An 18,429-nucleotide genomic window follows, 5' to 3' on the forward strand; every position below is an offset into this window, starting at 1 on the left:
GCGATGAACAAGGCCGAACACATTTTATTTCAGTCGGAAGAACCATAGCAAGCGACTTTTAAAGGGCGGCGACACACTATCGAACAAAGCGCTCGGTCTCCATGGCAACGTCACAATCCCAAAAATAAGTTAAGAGCCGAGGTGTCTGAATTTCAGACATTATAGTGAGTCTGCTGAGTCCCACGGGGACTCGTGTGTGCAGACGGCGAAGAGGAAAGCTGCCGCGACTGACAAAACAGATTCAAGAAAGGCCCATCGAGTCCGCGCACACACACACACACACACATTGGTAAACGACATTTTTACCCCCCAAAAAAAGAACATTTGTCTTGTAAAACAAAGAATAGGAATGAACAAAGAAGGCACTTCTAGGTCGTATAAGACAACCAATGACGACTTAAATTAATGATTCCATTTCATACAATTCCATTAAAAAGAACTCTGAGCAATAAAATGTCCAACTGTTTCCGTCACGACTCAAAAACAACGCTCCACTTCGGGAACATTGTCACCTGGCAATTCATTACTATCTGTTCGATTGTGTTACAGCACACTGCCTAAAAAAAAAAAACAAATAAATAAATAAAAAGTTGATGTAGAAGGCTTCAGGAGTGTTGAGTATCAAAAAGTGAAGGGATTTTCATGAGCTTTAATTTGTTGTCCATCACCAAATAGAAAAAAAATATTGTTCATGTAGATCCTCCACCAAACGGGACGGAGGTGGCGCTGAAGCTGCTGCTGCTGCTGCGGAGGTGGAGGATTTCCTGCTTCATACTCTCTCGGGGTTGTCATCCTTGGCCATTTGGCGTCGGGGGAATAGCTTGCGCTTTAAGTGGATCAGCTGTGAGAAAACGGGAGTACGCGAGGAGACCAATGTGATACTGGAGGACCGCTAGGAATGTGTTTTGATGAAGATATCAAACGTTATGGTCGCTAAGGGCTCAGTGGGGGTGAGCGGCGGGATTGTCTTAAAGTCAGCACAACCGTGAACCTTTCTGACTCGGATGAGACACCTCACACCGGCGTGATTAGAGCAACACGTCAAAACAGATTTGTTTTTGGCGACAAAAATTGGTGGAAAACGCGAAATCCGACTCTCTGAGAGTCATCGAGTCCTCCCTCGGGGGGAGGCAGACAGTGGGGCATTGGGGGTTGGGGGTTTTTGGGTTCTTTGGTTTCAGCAGAGTCAGGTCCTGGCACTGCTCGTCACACATGAGACAGACGAGCCGCCGGATTGGGGATTCGGGTGGCGAAGGGGCGAATCACGAAAACGGAGGACACGGAAGACACGGAAGCCACTGACCTGTTCGGCGAAGAAGGACATGACGGTGAAGGCCACCAGCGTCACCAGGACGCAGTGGGTCCAGAACTTCAGCTTGTCCCGGTAGACTCGCCTGGGAGAGGGGGAGAGGTTCCATTAGGAGAAATGTTTATGGATGAACAAAAGCAAAACGGTGATGCAACACGGAGGCATCCAGAGGTGACAGCACTTCACTCCAAAGAGCGTCCGGGAGGTGACGAAACGCTCAGCTTACCACTTCCATCTGAGGTGGCTCGTCTAATTTTAAAGTCCCTGTGTGAGGCCTGACCCTAAACCCCCCCCCCCCCTTCTCCCATCCAACCCACTTGAAGAAGAAGCGAGGATCTTTGGACATGAATCCCCACTCACTCCCTCCCTCTCTGGGGATCCCCATGGTGACAAGCTGGCAACACTTGGCCCAGCGTGCTGACAGCCACTTGGGTGCTTGTGAGGTTAAGATGCTGCCATTATTAGCAGCTGGTGTGTCGCCACAGGCGCTGAGATGTATTGATTACCTCCACCAGGGAGGTTGCGTTCACAGCCAGGGTGTTTACGTCTGTGTTTGACTTCCTTACTTCGCTTTTTCATATCACAACATGGACCCCAAATTTTTTCAGTTTTTAATTTAAAATTTTTCCTGAGGAGAGGTTTAAGGCACATGATTTAGAATCAGACCAGGGTCTTCTTTTGTCCCATAAACTAAATTGAGCCACTCGCTCCTGCAATCCTAACACACGTCAGTCTTCCAAAAGTTTGCAATTAATTCCTGCGGTGGAAATGACCTACCATTCCTGGAGCTCGTCCATGTGCAGGAAGCGGTTGCGGTACTCCCTGGGCAGCTCAAACTGGGACGGCAGCGGGAACATGGAGTCGTAGAAGTCCCTCAACACGGCCTTCACGGTGGCGGCGTCCTTGTGGGCGTGGTCAATGTTGTCATTCAGACAGATGAACTTCCTGCGGGAGAAAGCCAACATGTTAGCCAGCGAGATAAACAGGAACCCTAACCGGGACGGACGCCACCTGGGATTCTTCCTGATGTCGTCCAACTGGCCCACCACGTGCGACACGTTGGTGCGGACCATTTTGAAGGCGATATCCTCCTCGCCCTTGATCTCAAACCTGCACAAGTGTTCAACTCTTAAAAATCAAGAGAGTAGTTTAAACATGCCAGTGTTTGTAGTGGCTGTCTCACTTGTACTTGTTCTGGTCCACAAAGGATTTGCGAATGCGGTCCGTGATGGGCGTGCAGTGCATGATGAGGCCTTTAGTGACGGGCGGCTGGAAAACAAAATCCACAATGTGACTTGAAAGCACAGAGTCCAGCTTTTGTGTCTGTCTTGAGGTGTTCACCATGCTGTGGTCGTAGTAGGCCTCCTGTGTGGGGTTCACCAAGTGCAGCTGGCTCAGGTTTCTCGGGAGTGTCTTGGAGCAGTTGATCAACATCTGCTCCAAACTTGTAAGGTCCTGCAAGGCCGAAAGAAAAAAAAAAAAAAGACAACGGGTCATCGTTGAGTCTATCGCCAACGGAATATCATCACAAATTGCAAAACACTGCTTTAGTAGAGCGACCTGGAGGCTGAGGGGCAGCTCGTGAATTCTCGTGGCGAGAGTGCGAATCTCGCGATCGGACAGAACGCCGGAGTGGTCGGTGTCGACCTCGTCGAACACCTCGGAGACGTTGAGCTGCTGCTGAGTGCTCATCAGGAAGTAGAAGTAGGAGAAGGCAAACTGCATGTCGTCCGGGTGGCGCACACGGTGGCCGGACGTCTTGTCAAAGTCGTCTGGGAATCTGCAGGAAATTAAGAAGTGCGTCTTCAGCATAAATCTGAAACATTTCCGCTGCGTGTGCGGTGGCCCAGTTGCCAACACTAACGTGTCCTGCAGCTCCTGCATAACCAGCCTGTCAATCATATGCGGCATGTGCGCAGGGACTTTGCGGGACGCAAAGCCAAACTGCCGGTTGAGCAGCTTGTTGACATGGCGCAGCGAGTCGGCAAACGTGTCGTGCAGCTTGCGTCTGCCGGCGGCGCCGTCCGTGTCGTACGCCAGTGCCCTCTGCAGGCGCTCTTCTTCCTGTTGGAAAGAGAAACAAAGCTTCACCAACAGCCAGTTTGGAATCACTCCCGATCGCCCTTCATCAGCTCCGATCCTCTCTCCTGCATGTTTCCCTCTTCCAAAACGCCTGATTCTGCAAAGCTTGCTGATGACCTAATTATTTGAATCAGGTGTTAGTGGAGAATCGTACACGATAGTGGCCCTCAAGGACTGAAGTTTGTGACTTAAGGAGTGCCCTCCTCCCCAATAACTGTGCAGGCAATGAGTGAAGTATTGCGAGCATAGTCCGATTTTTTTTTTTTTGTGAGCTCACCTCCAGCAGGTCTTGGAAGTACTTCTTCTTCTCCCAGGGCAGAAAGCCCCGGTCAGCTGGGACGAAGTGTTGGAGCTTCCTCCTCACTGCAGCGACGTGTCGGGGCTGCGCTTGCCACTCAGTGCTCTTCACTTTGCTAATGTGGCTCAGCAGCTTGGAGGTTTTGGGCCTCTCCACCACGCTACGAACCTCAAGCTGCTCTGCGTCACCTTCGTCCCGGGCGATGGTTAGCAGCTGAGCCTTGGTGAGATTGTAACCCTTCGGTGTGATGTCTCCTCTGAGGAGTTTCTCATCCAGCTTCTGAAGTTCATTGCGCACAGGAGCTGGCAAGAGCGACTCGTTGAGAGCGGGAACTTCTATGATGGCCTTGAGTTCGCCCGGTTGCTTCCTCTGGATCTTGGGAGCCCTCTTGTCTTCGGGTACGTCCGAGAAAGAGAAGGGCGCTTCCGTCGTCACGGAAGGCTTCCGGCTCGAACTTTCCCTGCTGGTCTGCGTCCTGTTAACCTGCGTAAGCGGACGCGTGTCAACGGCGATGTCGAATAGCTTGGTAAACGCCGTGCTGTCCTCTCTTTGGAAGGTGATGTTGTAATGGACCACGCTGGCGTTGTGGCCGGGGTGGAGCAGAAGGTGGATGGTCTTCCACTTGTTGGCCACGGAGGTGTGACGCACCACCGGGTTGTCGCTCACGTGTGCCTCCGAGACTCTGCGAGGAAGCAAAATGCCGGGAAATTTTAAACAGGAATTGATGCTTTCATATGGTAGCTTTCCATTTAATTCCCATAAAACAATTTGAAAATGCCCCATTCGATTTCTCATGGAAAGTCACTGTCAATTTCTCGACCCCGTTGAAAACTTACCTGTGAGCCAGCCGTTTGAAGCTGAAATACGGTCTGATCTCTCCGACTGGGAGGATGTACACAGTCTGGTTACTCAGCAGCGTGACACGATGCAGCTCTCCAAAATGCTCTGCGCCGCAAACGCAAAAAGGGCTCAACGATGTGACCAGGCCTTGAGGTTTGAATTGCTCATATTTGCATTAAAGTCACCTGTGCCACAGTCGCCCACATCGAAGCCGCAGGAGAGCACATTGCAGGCTTGGTCACAGAATTTGTCAGCCAGCCAAGAGGTTGCGCAACCTTGGTTACAGTACGAAGCTGCGGCCAGGCCGAGTTGACCGCCGGCGAACTGCCACATCTGCGCGCCAGCTCCACCGGGACCGACTGCACCGACCCCACCCGGAAACCTGCTGCTTCCTGCGGCCCCTGTTCCGTCCAAATATTCCCATGTCAAGGTTGCGATTTCCCCATCTTCACTTCCCATTCAAATTTACCGAAAGCTTTTTAGAAACACCGTGGAAATTTTCCAGCAGTAAAGTGCAATTTTACCAGAGCAGTCACCTCCATCCCAGTCACATGCCGAGTTGTTGCACGCCCTGTCACAATAGCCATCCTTGATCCAGGATCCCGGGCAGCCTTCCGCACAATTGGGAACAGGCCAGGTGAGATACACCTGGAGGGGAGGAGAACCTGAGCTCACGAGTCATACGTACATTTGGTGTAACCATGAGTAATAATTGTACGGAAATAAATTCTGGTGAATTCTGTGGAATGTTTTTTTTTGCATCTACACCGATTACCTTCTGCCCTTTCGAATGGCTGTAGAAGTCGTCCGGCCAGACGTCTTTGCCAAACATCACATCGTCGTTGAGATAAATAAACTTCTGCGAGAGTCCCGGGATGCGGTGGATGTGGCTCTCGATAGCAGGCGAGCTGAAGGTGGGGAGGTGGCTGTGGTTCAAGAAAAGCTCCTGCCGTTGAAAAGGAAAACATTTTAGAAATAAATTCTGTTTTGTTCAGGTGCGCAGCGCCTCCTGGACACTACCTGATGCGTGACGACCGAAACGCGAGGGTTATCCAGGTTGAGCCAGGAAGGAATCTGCCCGTTGGTGACTACGAAGACGTGTCGCACCCAGGGGGCGTGTTTCTCCACGGAGCGCAGAGAGTAACGCAGCTCCTCGTTGTCCTCGAAGCGGCTGGCCGAGATGTCCTCGTCCTGCTTGGACTGCGCGACAACAAACATGCCGTCAAAACGTTGGCTTCGAGAGTAGGGATTGAGTGAATGATTACCAACACAGCAAAATATTCACTCACGTTTTCAAAAAGAAAATTCATCAGTTGGGTCATTTGTAAAGTGAGGCAACACTTTCGGCATTACCTGCGAGATGGCAGTCAGGTCCCAGAAGAGGTAGGCGGAGCTTATGGTCAGCTCCTTCCCATCCAGAGTCAAGTTCTTCTTGGACTTCTGCATGAGGTCGGTGAAGTCTTGCGGGCCTTTGAGGTGAAGCAGGGCGATGCTGGCCTCCGAATACAACTCAAACTGAGGAACACGCCATTTGACATACAGTTGGACCTCCATTTCAAACGCATCAAGTGCAATTCTTTGAGCCAACAGTGACATTCAATATGCCGTTGTAATTAAATGCTCATTTGCTAAATATAACCGGCAAATGCACTGAAGTTTGGAAAATTCTGTGATGTCATCCCCACCACAAACTAAGCAGTTAAACCGCGTGCGCGTGAGTGTGAGGGGTGCTACCGAGCAGGCCGACCCTCCCTCCCCGCGTCCAAATCTAAGCTTCCCAGGAAAGCGTTTGCTCGCCGCCTCACTCCATCATCGAGTGTCTCACATGAGCTGGCGAGTCGCCACCTCCACTCGCTCCTTTTAGGTGAGGATTACTCGGGTCTTATGGAGCCAGCCCGGCGCGGATCACATTGCATCTCTATTACAGATCTCAGTGCAGGCCCGGCAATGCTCACGCGTGTACACAAAGAGGGCGCGTGGCAGTCTCACAAAGACGGCTTTCATCACCGGCCAGTGTCAACAGTTTCACTCACACACAGTATAAACGTTACAAAAACATACAAGCAGGGGGAAAAATACTATCAAAAGTAGAACACACTACAGAAGCACGAGGTACGACCAGTATGGTACACACACATATACAATAAATATAGACAAAAGATACAATTAAAGGTAAACCCACGCAGTAGAAATAAGCTCTGTGACAATGTCCACACTTCAACACAATAGAAAACCATTTTAACAAAAGGAGCTGGTGGGAGGGTCGTGGTGGTCTTTCATCACCATAGCGCTGGCTCTGACATCAGCTATAAATATGGACAGCCTCTGAGCACAGACCCCCACGACCCCGCCCTCTGTGCACCAGCACCCTTCTTTCGCAGAATGGGCTTGGCGACACCAGGAAACGCCACATAGTCCAAACTCTTCAACCACTTCCCTCCCCTTGTGGTTCAAACGGAACAAACAGGTAAGGGCAGGTGACACGCGGGAGGTCACGAAAAGCCCCGATGACCTTCCAGTGGCGCCGTTCCGCTCCAAGCAGTTGCTCTATTATTAAACATCACGGGGGGGCCTTCGGTCATAGCTATGATTTTGAGTCTAATGTGACAACGCTCAAATCATCTTTCCCCATTGAATTGAATGGAAGTGCCATTAAACCTTCCAGCCGCCCCTCCCCATAAAACAAAAACAAAAAAAACGTGATTTGACATAATCCGTGGTAATGTGTGCATTGGCCACTGGAGGCAGTATAATACAGACATTCAGACAAACTAGAGTTTTCCTACTAATTGACAGAGAAATGCAGCTATGCAAGTTTTTTTTTTTTTGCAGAGGATACATTCCTATAGTCTCATTAAATTAACAACGTAGACATCATGTTACTTCACCATTTGTATTCACAAATATGTTGTTTAAAGTGTTGCAAATCAGTCACATCAGTGTTAGTTTTGTCAGCCTATGTATGGTGTTTTGCAATGTGCATCAGCATTAAGCTAGCAGTCTTTCAGACAAAGTTACGCAGCAGACGCATGTTTTATGTCATTGGAATGGATTAATTGTAATGAAGTAATATTATGGCTAAAATTAACTTTAGATACAGATGGGAGGCTGTGGGGGACCACTTTGGCTATTTCTATTTTTGAGGGTCCATGCACCCTATATCAATTGCATAAAACACAGACTAAGCCAAGCGAGTTCTTCACATGCAGGAACAAAATGGCTGCCGAACATGTTGCGTGGTTATGTTTGTTTTGATGATTTCCCCAGCAATCTCTGCTGAGCAATGCATATAACCTTAGATCCTGTTCAGCACATAACACGTCAATTCGTTCAAGGATGCTGGGAATAGGGCTGCCTCACATTCCATTCCTATAATGTATGGAAAGATTCACTTCACGCGCATGCATGTACGTGCACGCATGTTAACCAGCGCTATTAAGAAGACAATATGAAGCTAATCTTTGGGCAGCGGCATCTTGTGGCAGTAGGAGATATGGCATGGTCATTTGTGTTGGAAGAGTGCAATGCCGCCACCTGCTGCTTGTTTTCCACTAAAAGTCATTATTTATTCATTTATATATTTTCAAAAATGCAGACTATTACAGTTGTCCAAAACTTCATGAGTCTGCTAAAAAATGTTAGTTTTTAATTGACATTGCCAAGCTTTGAATCTAAACATTGACATCCAGAATGTTAAAGTATTCAAAAAAGAACGTAGTTGGTTCTGACTTTGACATGCTATGATATAATCAAACTTTGGGGAAGTTTGGGTTATATCTAACAGCGACAAAATTACTATGAAAGGAAGTGAGGTTCACACAAATGACTAGAGTAGAGTCCAAAACGTGGATGGATTCTGCTCACCTGTTTAATCTTGTCAGTGACAAAAGATGGCAGCTTTACTCTCAGCTGCTCCGTCTCCTTGAAGGACCCCGGGAAGCCGCTGAGGTAGGCCAGCGACTGCATACGGATCAAACCCGGAGCCTCTTTATCCGTGGTCTGTGGAAAAATTGAATGCGATGATCGAAATGTAGCTTAATTGAAAAGGTCAGGGATGGAAATGAATATAAAACTCACTAAGTAACATCTGGACATGGAGAATTTCTTATCTTCCTTGAAAGCGTCTATGTAGGCTTTCTCAGCTGGAAGAAAAGCATGGAAAAAAATACAGATCAGTTTATTTTTTTCATCATCACAGTGCAGTGAACCGCGGTTTATCACGCAAGCCATGTTTCAGACCCACCGTCAGCCTGGGAATTGAAGACCAGCACCGAGGCGGCGTTGGACGGGTGGATGGGCTTGCGAAGCTGCAGGAGTTCCTTGGCGGCCGCAATTGATGGCGAAAGCGACGGCAGATCCTGGATTGTAGTGTTGGCCGGCAGGGCGGGTTCCAGCGCCAGCATGGGCGCTAAGATGCAGTGAGAGAGCAAACATTCCGCTTTGGCCCTGGAGAGACATGCGCTGCAGCGGTCAGAAAAAGCCGACTTTTGCAAAAGGTATCGGGATATTCAGTAATACCTGACGTTCGGTTCTTCTGTTGTCTCACTTGCATTTTTCCCCAGACGTTCTCTACATGAATAAGAAATACAGAACAAAACATCAAGTGGTACCTTGACTCACATGCAGACTAAACTTAACCCAACTCCAACTCCAGATGTCACTCCCTTGGCCATACCCCTTAAAGTATTTAGTTGTATACTGTACACTTTCACATTCTGCAATCAAAAAAGAGTATCTATCGGGCCACCTCATAGCTCTATGTTCCTCCGCCAGTTGCTCTCTCACGGCCTTCAGTTCCCTCAGCAGAGCCACGTCGGTGCCATTCACCCACGTGTACACCACATCGATGGGCATAGGCAGGCAGAGCCTACAGGAATATGCAAAAGAAACACAGTCACCAAACAATGTAAGCCGGCAATGTGCTAACTTGAAGGTTGAAAAATGTGAGTGCACTCACCTGCTTTGAAATGATTTGCCACCCAAGTTGTCTCTGTAGGAGTCAAACAGCACATGGTACTGGTCTCGGCTCCACTCAACCACAACCTGAAAGGAGAAAGCAATCGACACAACAATTAGACTTACAAATCTCCTGCTTTTTTTTATCCTTGCTTAGATTTAATTAAAATTCCTCCTCAATGTTGCCCTTTGCATTTGTAACAGTGATTGTTCCTATAGCGTGCGAATATTGCTGCTGTGACAACTGAACTTCCTTCAGCAGCTCAAAATGACGTCAAGTCAACACCGTTCCCTCTAAAATAAATGCTTAGACTGGGTCTTCTTACTGCAGGGGGCGTTTGAAGTGAATTATTTCAAGGCCGAATTTTAAAGAACACCTGCTCTAGGCACACAGCCGAATTAAACGTCTAAGAAAGGCGCACCAGCTAATGTTCGGTGGGGGTTTGTCGAAAAACTTCATTTTTTTGAGCGTGGAGTCTGGCTGCGCGAAGTTAACAGCTGCTGAGACCAGACGACGAGAAGAGCTAAACATGCACAGAAGCTAATCGTGCACACAAACGAGAGGGAGCTGCTTACCTCCCCGAACTGGAAAGCGGACACGATCATGAGGACGATGCCTCCGAAGCAGAGGTAGAGCCCATAGCGGTGGGACAGACAGGTGTACGTCTGCCTCTGAAGCAGCTTCAGAACAGAGTTGACGACTACCATGACTCTCCTGGGCCAACCATAGCGCCGCATTCATTCGACAATAGCGAGCAAAAGCAGCTAAATAAACACAAGGAGCATCACAAGCGAGCGCGATTAGTCAGCTGACCGACAGAGTACACATGACAGCCATACGTGTGGACGCTTCTTCGACGGCAATGGCGGCGTTTACGCGATCCCGCCTGCGAGGTTTGTCGCCACCTCGCGGCGAGGAGGGAAACACCCGACTCTGCTCTAATGGATTTTATTTGGGCGGTAAACTGTTTATCTTATTTATTCCTCAGACTACTTTTTTTTAAAAATTCCGAAATAAAAGCCAGAAATTACTACTTTTTTTTCTTCTCTATTTTCAATTTTTTTTGACGGATTCCAACCAGTCCAACTTTGGCATGCACTTCTCAGTCCCGGTCACAGTACATTCTGTCATTCGATATCATTCCACATCCATCCCCTTCTCAACCTTCACAACCAATTTCTCCAGAAATGGCTTCCTCTAATTTATAACAGCCTTAATTGCATTTTTTTTTTGTGTGTGTGAGCACAAAGAACGAGCGCTTGTCTAAGTGAACAGCTTTGGGACTGCCTTGCACACTCAAGGCGGAGGTGTTAACCAGTCGACCAAATTACCGCCATCGACTCACGACCTGAAAATCCTTTTGACACACGGTTCGTGTGATGTGATTTCCAAGCAAAGGAAATGCATCTAAAGGCAAATTGCCAAAAACGTTTTGTTTTTGACGGTGCTCGAAAAAATGTTGTCGGTTAAGTGAATGAAATCAAATCAACGATGTCAATTTACGTCATCATCTGACATGGAACGCGTGTTGTTTGTGGATGGCGGGGGGCTCGGGACCAGTCTTACCAGTTTCATGAGATTTTTGATGTGCGTAGGAACATAGACAATTATATACCATTCCGTAGCAGTTGAGTAATCATTCTCATGAAGGCGTGTCATCCTGTTTTGTGTTGTGCAGTCATTTTAGGTTAGTGTTTATGTTTAGTTAAACACGGACCTTACACCCAAACAAATTAACATGATGTCAAGAAAATATGCCAAATACCTTGTTTTGACAGAATAGCATACAAGCTAACGTGTTGATTCATTATTTTCTTTTTTTTTTGCCTGTTCATATTTGGAACGTGTTTAATTTGCGAAGGTAAATCAGTTCTGTTTAATTTCTCGGTCTATCTGTCGAACAGGTTTGCCAACAGAGCATGACAAAAGTCAGTAACAAGTAGGACAAGAAAGCAGTGTGTTATGCAAATTCCCACAAAAGAGGCTTTTTGTGTGAAAAGGTTGAGGCCTTCTCACAGATGTCCAATTTTTTAATCATGAAATGAATGCCTGTCACTGTATATCAAAACACTTTTTGAGGGGAAATGAGGTAAGTTGAATGTTTTTGTTTAAAAGGCAAAAAAATAATAATAAGTACGCCTTTCTTAGCGGATTTCTACTTCAGCTTGATTTAAGACAAAGTTGAATGATAAACTATAGTGACAGTGAACAAGGGATGCAACCCCCCCCACAAACAGAGCAAACCATAGGCACTTTCACAGGATGGCAAGGTTTGGCAGCTGCCACTTTTACAAAATGCCTTGCCACCCCTTTTTCCACAGGTATCATTAGCAATTTATCCATTAATGCTTAATTCAGAAATTTATAATAATTATTGCTTAGATTGTCTCCATATTGTTTATAAAAAAAAAAGGGTTTAGAATTCACTCTCAGTCTGACACACCCTCCTTTCAAGAATAAATGGTTGCTTCCTACCGAGCCAAATAGTAAGTGGAAAAAAAAAAACTAGTGCATTTTGACTTGATCATCACCGGCGGAGCACAGTCAGGTAAGCTCAAATACATTTGTGGTTGCTCCAGTTTAACATCTTCAAATTTGACAACCTAAGTGAATGGGCCATGTGTATCGTTGTCTTTCATGAGCCAGTAAAGCAGGGGTCCTCAATCCTGTTCCTCGAGGGCCGGTGTCCTGCAGGTTTTCCATCTCTCCCTGCTGCAACACAGCTGATTCAAATGATCAGATTAATCAGCTAGGTCTGCAGAAGCTAGATAACGATCGCTCAGGTGTGTTGCACCAGGGAGAGGTGGAAAACGGGCAGGACACCGGCCCTCGAGGAACAGGATTGAAGACCCCTGCAGTAAAGGAATGGGAGTCAACCCTTCATTAAAATGTCGTGGAAAAAAAATTTAACTTTACTCCCATGGCTTTTCACATGCTATAAATGTGAGCATGAGTTTACAATATCCAATTTCGTTTCTTAAATAACTGACAGCAGAGCCAATCAGAGGGGCCATACCTGTCTTGACCAATGAGAAGCGCAGTGATATCGGCGATCCCGTTGCGCGATAAAAATAAAATAAAGCAAAAATACAAGAAAGGCAAAATATTGCATTTGTGGAATATGAGTTAAGTTTTTGTACATTTCGGGGGGAGGGGCACTTTTCCACTTGTTGTCGACTGAAAATGACATCACAGTGCGCTCAGGGATCAGCTAACGACCTATTAGGGTTCCGCTTCATAAAACAGGTCAAAATAAATCATAATTTATATTGGGCATCTTCTGTTTTCAGGGTGAACCGCAGAGTATAAAAATCGCTCGACTAACATACAAAATGCTCCCACTTTTCCACTCACGTTCGTCGGCAGAACAATATTACCAACTAAAAATGTCAAATGCTTGTCGAGATTGTGTCTACTCAGTTAAGAGGTTTCCAACGATGTGCTCTGTCAGGAATTATGGCAGGCATCCTAATGATACGCAAGCTACCTCGGAGGCTGCCATACACAGGTCTTCATCACCGATACATAGCCGTCGTGTGTTGTGCAGCTTTCATTCTTGTCATGCTGTACCTTAATCATATGACAGAGGTAAGTCGACTCTACTTTCATTTGCCAAAAATGGATCGATGCGATGTCAATAATAGGGAATATTTACAATTAAAGACAAGTTACCAAAAACGTACATGGTGAGCAGTGCTCTCAATTTCTTTAAACAATGCATATCTAATCTCGTTGCACACTTGAGTACAATGACAATAAAGGGATTTCTAATTCTATAATCATTATTTGTTGTGGAAGGATACTTGTAAAGAAACTGTCAGCGTTTTAAGGAGACATTTGCGACCCGCCAAAGCAAAAGTTGTTCACGTGAAAATTGACATTGGAAAATAAACTCATGTACCCTTCAGTCAAACACCAGTTCATTTGCTGTGTTTTGCAAGTGGGTCAAAGTGGTTAAAGTCTATGAAATCGCGTTCACAATGTCACTTGTCACCTGACGTTTCTCATGCAGCACATTAAACTGCAGAGTCGGGACCCGTCTCACCAGTCTAATGAGGTTTCCGAAAAAAGCAAGAATGCGGATAAATGTACATCATTCCACAGCAGGTGAGAAATCAGCCGACGACATATTCTCAACTCAACTTTAGAGACCACTTCATCAACAATCACAGCTTATCCTGTTCACTATGTGACCAAACGTTTTCTTGAGTTTTATCCCCCATGTGATTGACTTTGAAACTTCTGCAGGGATTGGTACAAGGTGCCACTATGCATGAGCACATAGTCCTAGTCGCACAATTTCTTCTGGTCTTGCAGAGAGTGTACCCCTATTCCCATCGATCTGGTATACACGTGGGTGAATGGCACAGACGTGACCCTACAGAGGAATCTAATTGGGGCTAAAGAGCAACTGGATGTAGAACAAGGACATCTGAGGTGGGTGAAGAATGAAAAGCTAGTGAAGGTGACCAGCTTGTTGACTAACAAAACAGAAGTAGTGAGCCAAGCTATTCTATCGGTCTGTGACGGCATTAATGAGAGACCCGCAGGCCACGGCACCAACCCGAAGAGACCCGGTTGACAGGATACCACCCATGCCCAAGAGAGTCTGCCCGACTCACCTGAGCAGATGATGGGGGCTAATGGCGTTGCGGCAGGCCAACCAGAAACGTGCAACACATTAAAACCTAGGCACCGACAGGGCGGGCAGGTAACAGGAGCAGCTGGACAAAAGTGTGCTGAAGCCCAATGTGCCATTCACGTTGCCATGTCCTGCATCAGCCACCCCAAGGAAACCCTGAATATGAGTCTACCCAAGAGTATCTAGTGTAGGCCATTAGGCGAGCAGGAAAGCCTCTACTTGCTAAAACTCACCAAAATAAAGGTCTCACTGTGTCTAAGCTACATACAGGAGAGAAAAATTGATTTTCTATCTTGTTTCCAGTGTGAAGCCAGAATGCCCGCTGTCTCAATGCATCGTGGCACCCATGGTGGTGCTTGATCCTGGCCTCCCGGCCGATATTACCCATAAAGAGCTACCTTCAATCTTGCCCTCCGCCGCTGCCAAGGCCCTGCTGCAGTTCAACAACCCCCTGCGACCCGCCAACAATGTCTCTGTGGTCGTCTTCCATTCACAGTCTGATGGTAAAGCTCTCCATCTGGCTAACAAAATCTGTATATGGTAGTATTATTATTATTACTAGAAGAGTCAAGTAATCTCTTGGCGAACTCATGGATGGCTCCATCATGAAAGCAAAGAATGAACCTGTAGTGAACCCGTAAGAACTTGACTCATTTTCCTTCTTAGTAACCAATTAGAGCCCAGAAGCTATATTTACCCACGGTCGGGACGCTATGTTCATTTTGTTTCTCTTCTTGGTGGTTTGTCTTGCAGCTAAAAAGGCCTTGACAGACACACTCAAAGGCGATAAATTCTCCATCTCCAAATGCTACCTGGTGAATTGTGATTCTCATGGACATTTTTCTCATGGGAAGCTAATTTAGTGTCTCAGCATGACGTCACCACATGTATATGTTGTGCTTTCCAGACCACAGACAAAGAGGCTCCAGGTCTGATCCCAATGCAGACCCTGGCCTACCTGAGCGGCTTCCCGCAGTCCTTCAAGGGATCGTGGGAGCTGCAAAAGAAATTGCCGCTCACCATAAAGGGCAGGATAACTGCAGTAAAGTTATTTGGTTTTGTTTATGGCGTCATTTTCCGATCAACGATGTGACATTAAGCCTTGTTGGCGAATGTGTTCCTCAGCTTGAGTTGTACCCGGAGACCAGCATCGCTCTGCTCTACCTCAGAACTCCACAGGACTTGGCTTTTCTCGACCAACTGGATAAAAACAGACTGAACCTGGATGGGAAGATGCTGACCATCAGTCGTGTGTACTTGTTCTGGGACATGAGTGCCATCATAGAGGTTGCAGAGCAGTGTTAGCTAAAACACCGTTAATTAACATGGTCTAACATTGTCAAAACGTTCGTCCTTACTTTTGACAGAAGCGGCCTGCTCCTCCCAAAAAAGAGACCAGGGATTCTCTCACAGCCAACCGCTTTGAGGACAATGGTGCGCTCCTCCATTCCTTACGCTCTGTGGAGAAACATGCTCCGTGGGTGCGACATGTATATATCGTCACTAATGGGCAGATTCCCTCCTGGCTAAACCTGCAAAACCCGCGAGTTTCAATTGTCACACACCAGGTAATATTAGAGCCTCTTGCACGCAAACCCCAAACTGCTCGGTTTAAACATTCTGAGGGGAAATCTCTCACAAGCGCCAAGTGTTTCAGTGACAGGTGAGAGGATCTAGTTTGGGGTTGTCTGAATTTGAATGGGTTCTCCTAGCTTACAGCAATTAATATATTTGTGCAATCTGTGTGTGCGGTGTATGGAGATGGTTTAGGATCATTTCGCTCACATTTAAAAGGGCTGCATCTCCTCTGAATCATAGGAAATCTTCTTGAACATGAGCCATCTCCCCAACTTCAACTCCCACGGCATAGAAAGCAATATCCACCGTATACCAGGAATCTCACAAAAATTCCTTTACCTCAACGATGACATGATGTTCGGTCAAGATGTATGGTTGGACGACTTCTACACCCCATCCGATGGGCAGAAAGTAATCAAAATAGATCATTTTAACATCTCTACTAATGTGTGACAAAACACCAACACAACAGTCCTCTTACTTCCCCGCAGGTCTACCTCACCTGGCAATTAGGCGCTTGTTCAAAAAGCTGCCCAGGAAACTGGATCAACAACGGGCAGTGTAACCAGGGCTGCAACAATGCTGCCTGTCAATGGGATGGAGGAGACTGCAAAGGTAGCGATCATCAACACTCGCATAATTGCATTATTGTGCCTCGAAATACATTGTACATGTTTTGACTTTCAAAGTAAGAAAGCGCAGGTCTATAAGCAGCGCTGGTGATGGTTACCCATCTCAAGCGAACAAGACTCAGGCCAGCAGCCAGAAGTCAAGACTGTCACAGAAACCACCAAGCTTCTTCTCAAATGACAATGAGAATAGAGATCCCAAATTCCAGAGTGAGCAGCATTGGGGGGGAAAACAGATCAACACCGAAGCGTTTGACTGGAAAGCTCCACTGGGGATCGAGCTCCAACAGTTTGTCCCTTCTTACAAGGAATTCCTCAAATACTTTCAAGAACAACTTGAAGTAAGTACGACCTATTCTAACTTTGTAGCATTTATTCTTAAGTGTCATATAGTTTCCTTTTGATTTCACAGGAAGATGATCATCTACAAAGAACACTAATGTACGAGACGAATGGCGCCATGATTGGCCGAAAGCTACAGAACACTTTTGTTGCCACGCTGCACCATGTAAACAGGCTATACAACCTAAAGTTCGGCGGGGCGGTGCGAAAAGTCATCGCGCACGCGCCCTATATGATTGACAAGCTTGTGATGCAAGAGCTGCAGGACACGTGAGTGCTAACACGTTCTAATATCAGGCCCCCTGAAGGCTTGACTGCTGCTCGCTCTTATTTCTGCAGATTCCCACAAGAATTTCAGAAGACCTCGAGCCACCATTTGCGTCATACGGACGACATACAATATGCCTTTGCCTACTTTTATTTCCTGATGAGCGTCAAGCAGCAGGCTAACATCTCCGAAGTGTTTGACACTGCTGACAAAGACCACTCCGGCGTTCTGTCTGATAACGAGATTCAAGATCTGGCCGTGAGAATCCACGAGCAGCCGTTCAAACCTGAGGTAGTCTGGTAATGAGATATTTAGTCAAAACCTGGACCAGAACTAACATCCGTTATTATGTGGTTACTTCTAGGACTTGACACGTTTGGAGAATCAGCTTATCACCTGCTCAAAATCACTTCCAAGTGAAGTCACACAGCTGAAACCCAGTCAGGGGGTCAACCATAACCAAAAGATGGTCAGCATGTCTAAGGATAACAAGAGAAACCCTAATTTAGCAGTTAATAGACTGTTCAAATAACATTTTCAATGGTTTCCTCATCTCCAGTCTCCGGTCACAAAAGAACTCGTCATGAACTGCAAGCCTGTCATAGATCGCATTCGCAGAACCTTTGCAAACCAGAAGAAGTATAAGTGAGTGCTCCGCTGAAAATATCTTCAGATAAACATATCCTTTCTTCTGCTAATAAGTCAACTTCCCAATAGATATAAGATCATGGGGCAGAACGACTTGCATTTCAAGATGCTTCACAATGACTTGGCTGAGGCGGATCGCATGTTTGAAGACATTCATAAACGACCAAAGTGAGAAAAACTTTCAGAGTATTCCAAAGCACTTCACTTTCTGGCCTTTTGAAAAGCTTCTGTACTCATTCCAACAGGAAGTTCATCTGCATAAATGATGACCTTGACCACACTCAAAGCAACGCTAAGGAAGCCCAAATAAAGTTGGCCAAATTTTACCACTCCATGTTCCCGCAGCCTTCCCAGTTTGAGCTCCACAAAGACAGGCTCCCGCACATGGATGAGCACCGATAGGGTTAGGTGTGAGATGGTTGGAACCAATGTTCCCTCCCATTTTCCATGTGACTGAGCATTCACACAAACTCCCTGGACCGCAGTGGGCGACATCAGACAGGTGGCTAAAGCAGTATCACACCTGCCCAAAACCTCATCATAAGTTACATGATGTGCGAACATGACAAAAATGTCAAGCCACTCACAAATATAGAAAAATATACATATATACACACACACACACACACACACACACTTCTATACAAAGGCACCAGCAATGTTGATTAAAGACTTCATCCGTCAATCCATTATCTGATCCGCTTTTCCTCCTTTCAATAAAATAAACAGTTGCGGTTTCTGTCACCTTAAATCAACGTTGCATCGGAGGTAGAAGTTGCGTTAAGATGAGAAATAAGCTGTTCTGCCGCAATTTTTTTCAAGAAGCTTGGACATGA

General features: G+C 46.5%; 2 protein-coding genes across 5 annotated transcripts; one reads left to right on the forward strand and one right to left on the reverse strand.

Moving 5' to 3' along the window:
* Positions 1-6: 6 nt before the first annotated feature.
* gnptab (N-acetylglucosamine-1-phosphate transferase subunits alpha and beta) lies at positions 7-10,339 on the reverse strand. 4 transcript variants are annotated; one of them, XM_088288897.1, is made up of 22 exons: positions 10,062-10,339; positions 9,487-9,572; positions 9,277-9,396; positions 9,048-9,098; positions 8,773-8,975; positions 8,607-8,671; positions 8,394-8,528; positions 5,883-6,044; positions 5,550-5,729; positions 5,305-5,475; positions 5,054-5,177; positions 4,715-4,930; positions 4,526-4,634; positions 3,669-4,371; positions 3,174-3,373; positions 2,870-3,089; positions 2,651-2,764; positions 2,493-2,578; positions 2,321-2,419; positions 2,087-2,254; positions 1,304-1,394; positions 7-841 (listed from the first exon to the last, which is right to left on the reverse strand). In XM_088288897.1, the coding sequence occupies exons 1-22, from the start codon at positions 10,221-10,223 to the stop codon at positions 770-772; spliced, it is 3,537 nt and encodes a 1,178-aa protein (XP_088145023.1). In that variant the 5' UTR covers positions 10,224-10,339; the 3' UTR covers positions 7-769. The 4 variants fall into 4 exon arrangements, with proteins under 4 accessions (XP_088145023.1, XP_088145024.1, XP_088145022.1 ...); XM_088288898.1 differs by having other exon boundaries at positions 10,039-10,339; XM_088288896.1 differs by having other exon boundaries at positions 7-1,394; positions 5,066-5,177.
* LOC148341178 (N-acetylglucosamine-1-phosphotransferase subunits alpha/beta-like) lies at positions 10,313-18,147 on the forward strand. Its single transcript, XM_088287889.1, has 18 exons — positions 10,313-10,379; positions 12,938-13,074; positions 13,499-13,593; positions 13,804-13,923; positions 14,432-14,631; positions 14,882-14,943; positions 15,036-15,170; positions 15,254-15,415; positions 15,496-15,696; positions 15,947-16,117; positions 16,198-16,321; positions 16,396-16,676; positions 16,748-16,947; positions 17,017-17,236; positions 17,310-17,414; positions 17,505-17,590; positions 17,663-17,761; positions 17,839-18,147. Exons 1-18 carry the CDS (start codon positions 10,313-10,315, stop codon positions 17,993-17,995), a joined length of 2,622 nt encoding a protein of 873 aa, XP_088144015.1. The 3' UTR covers positions 17,996-18,147.
* The last annotated feature ends 282 nt before the right edge of the window (positions 18,148-18,429 follow it).

Source organism: Idiotropiscis lumnitzeri, chromosome 2 (assembly GCF_059441095.1).
Source record: "Idiotropiscis lumnitzeri isolate Australia: NSW breed Sydney's pygmy pipehorse chromosome 2, RoL_Ilum_1.0, whole genome shotgun sequence".
Lineage (NCBI taxonomy): Eukaryota > Metazoa > Chordata > Actinopteri > Syngnathiformes > Syngnathidae > Idiotropiscis > Idiotropiscis lumnitzeri.

Excerpts from the sequence above, each read along its gene's own strand:
- gnptab (XM_088288895.1), bottom strand. The coding sequence starts at position 10,223 with ATGCGGCGCTATGGTTGGCCCAGGAGAGTCATGGTAGTCGTCAACTCT. Across the intron at positions 5,730-5,882 it reads ACCTGACTGCCATCTCGCAG|TCCAAGCAGGACGAGGACAT; the intron begins GTAATGCCGAAA and ends GTTGTCGCGCAG. Across the intron at positions 4,931-5,053 it reads GGATGGAGGTGACTGCTCTG|GGGCCGCAGGAAGCAGCAGG; the intron begins GTAAAATTGCAC and ends TGGACGGAACAG.
- LOC148341178 (XM_088287889.1), top strand. The coding sequence starts at position 10,313 with ATGACAGCCATACGTGTGGACGCTTCTTCGACGGCAATGGCGGCGTTT. Across the intron at positions 14,944-15,035 it reads CCATCTCCAAATGCTACCTG|ACCACAGACAAAGAGGCTCC; the intron begins GTGAATTGTGAT and ends TGTGCTTTCCAG. Across the intron at positions 17,591-17,662 it reads GCAAACCAGAAGAAGTATAA|ATATAAGATCATGGGGCAGA; the intron begins GTGAGTGCTCCG and ends ACTTCCCAATAG.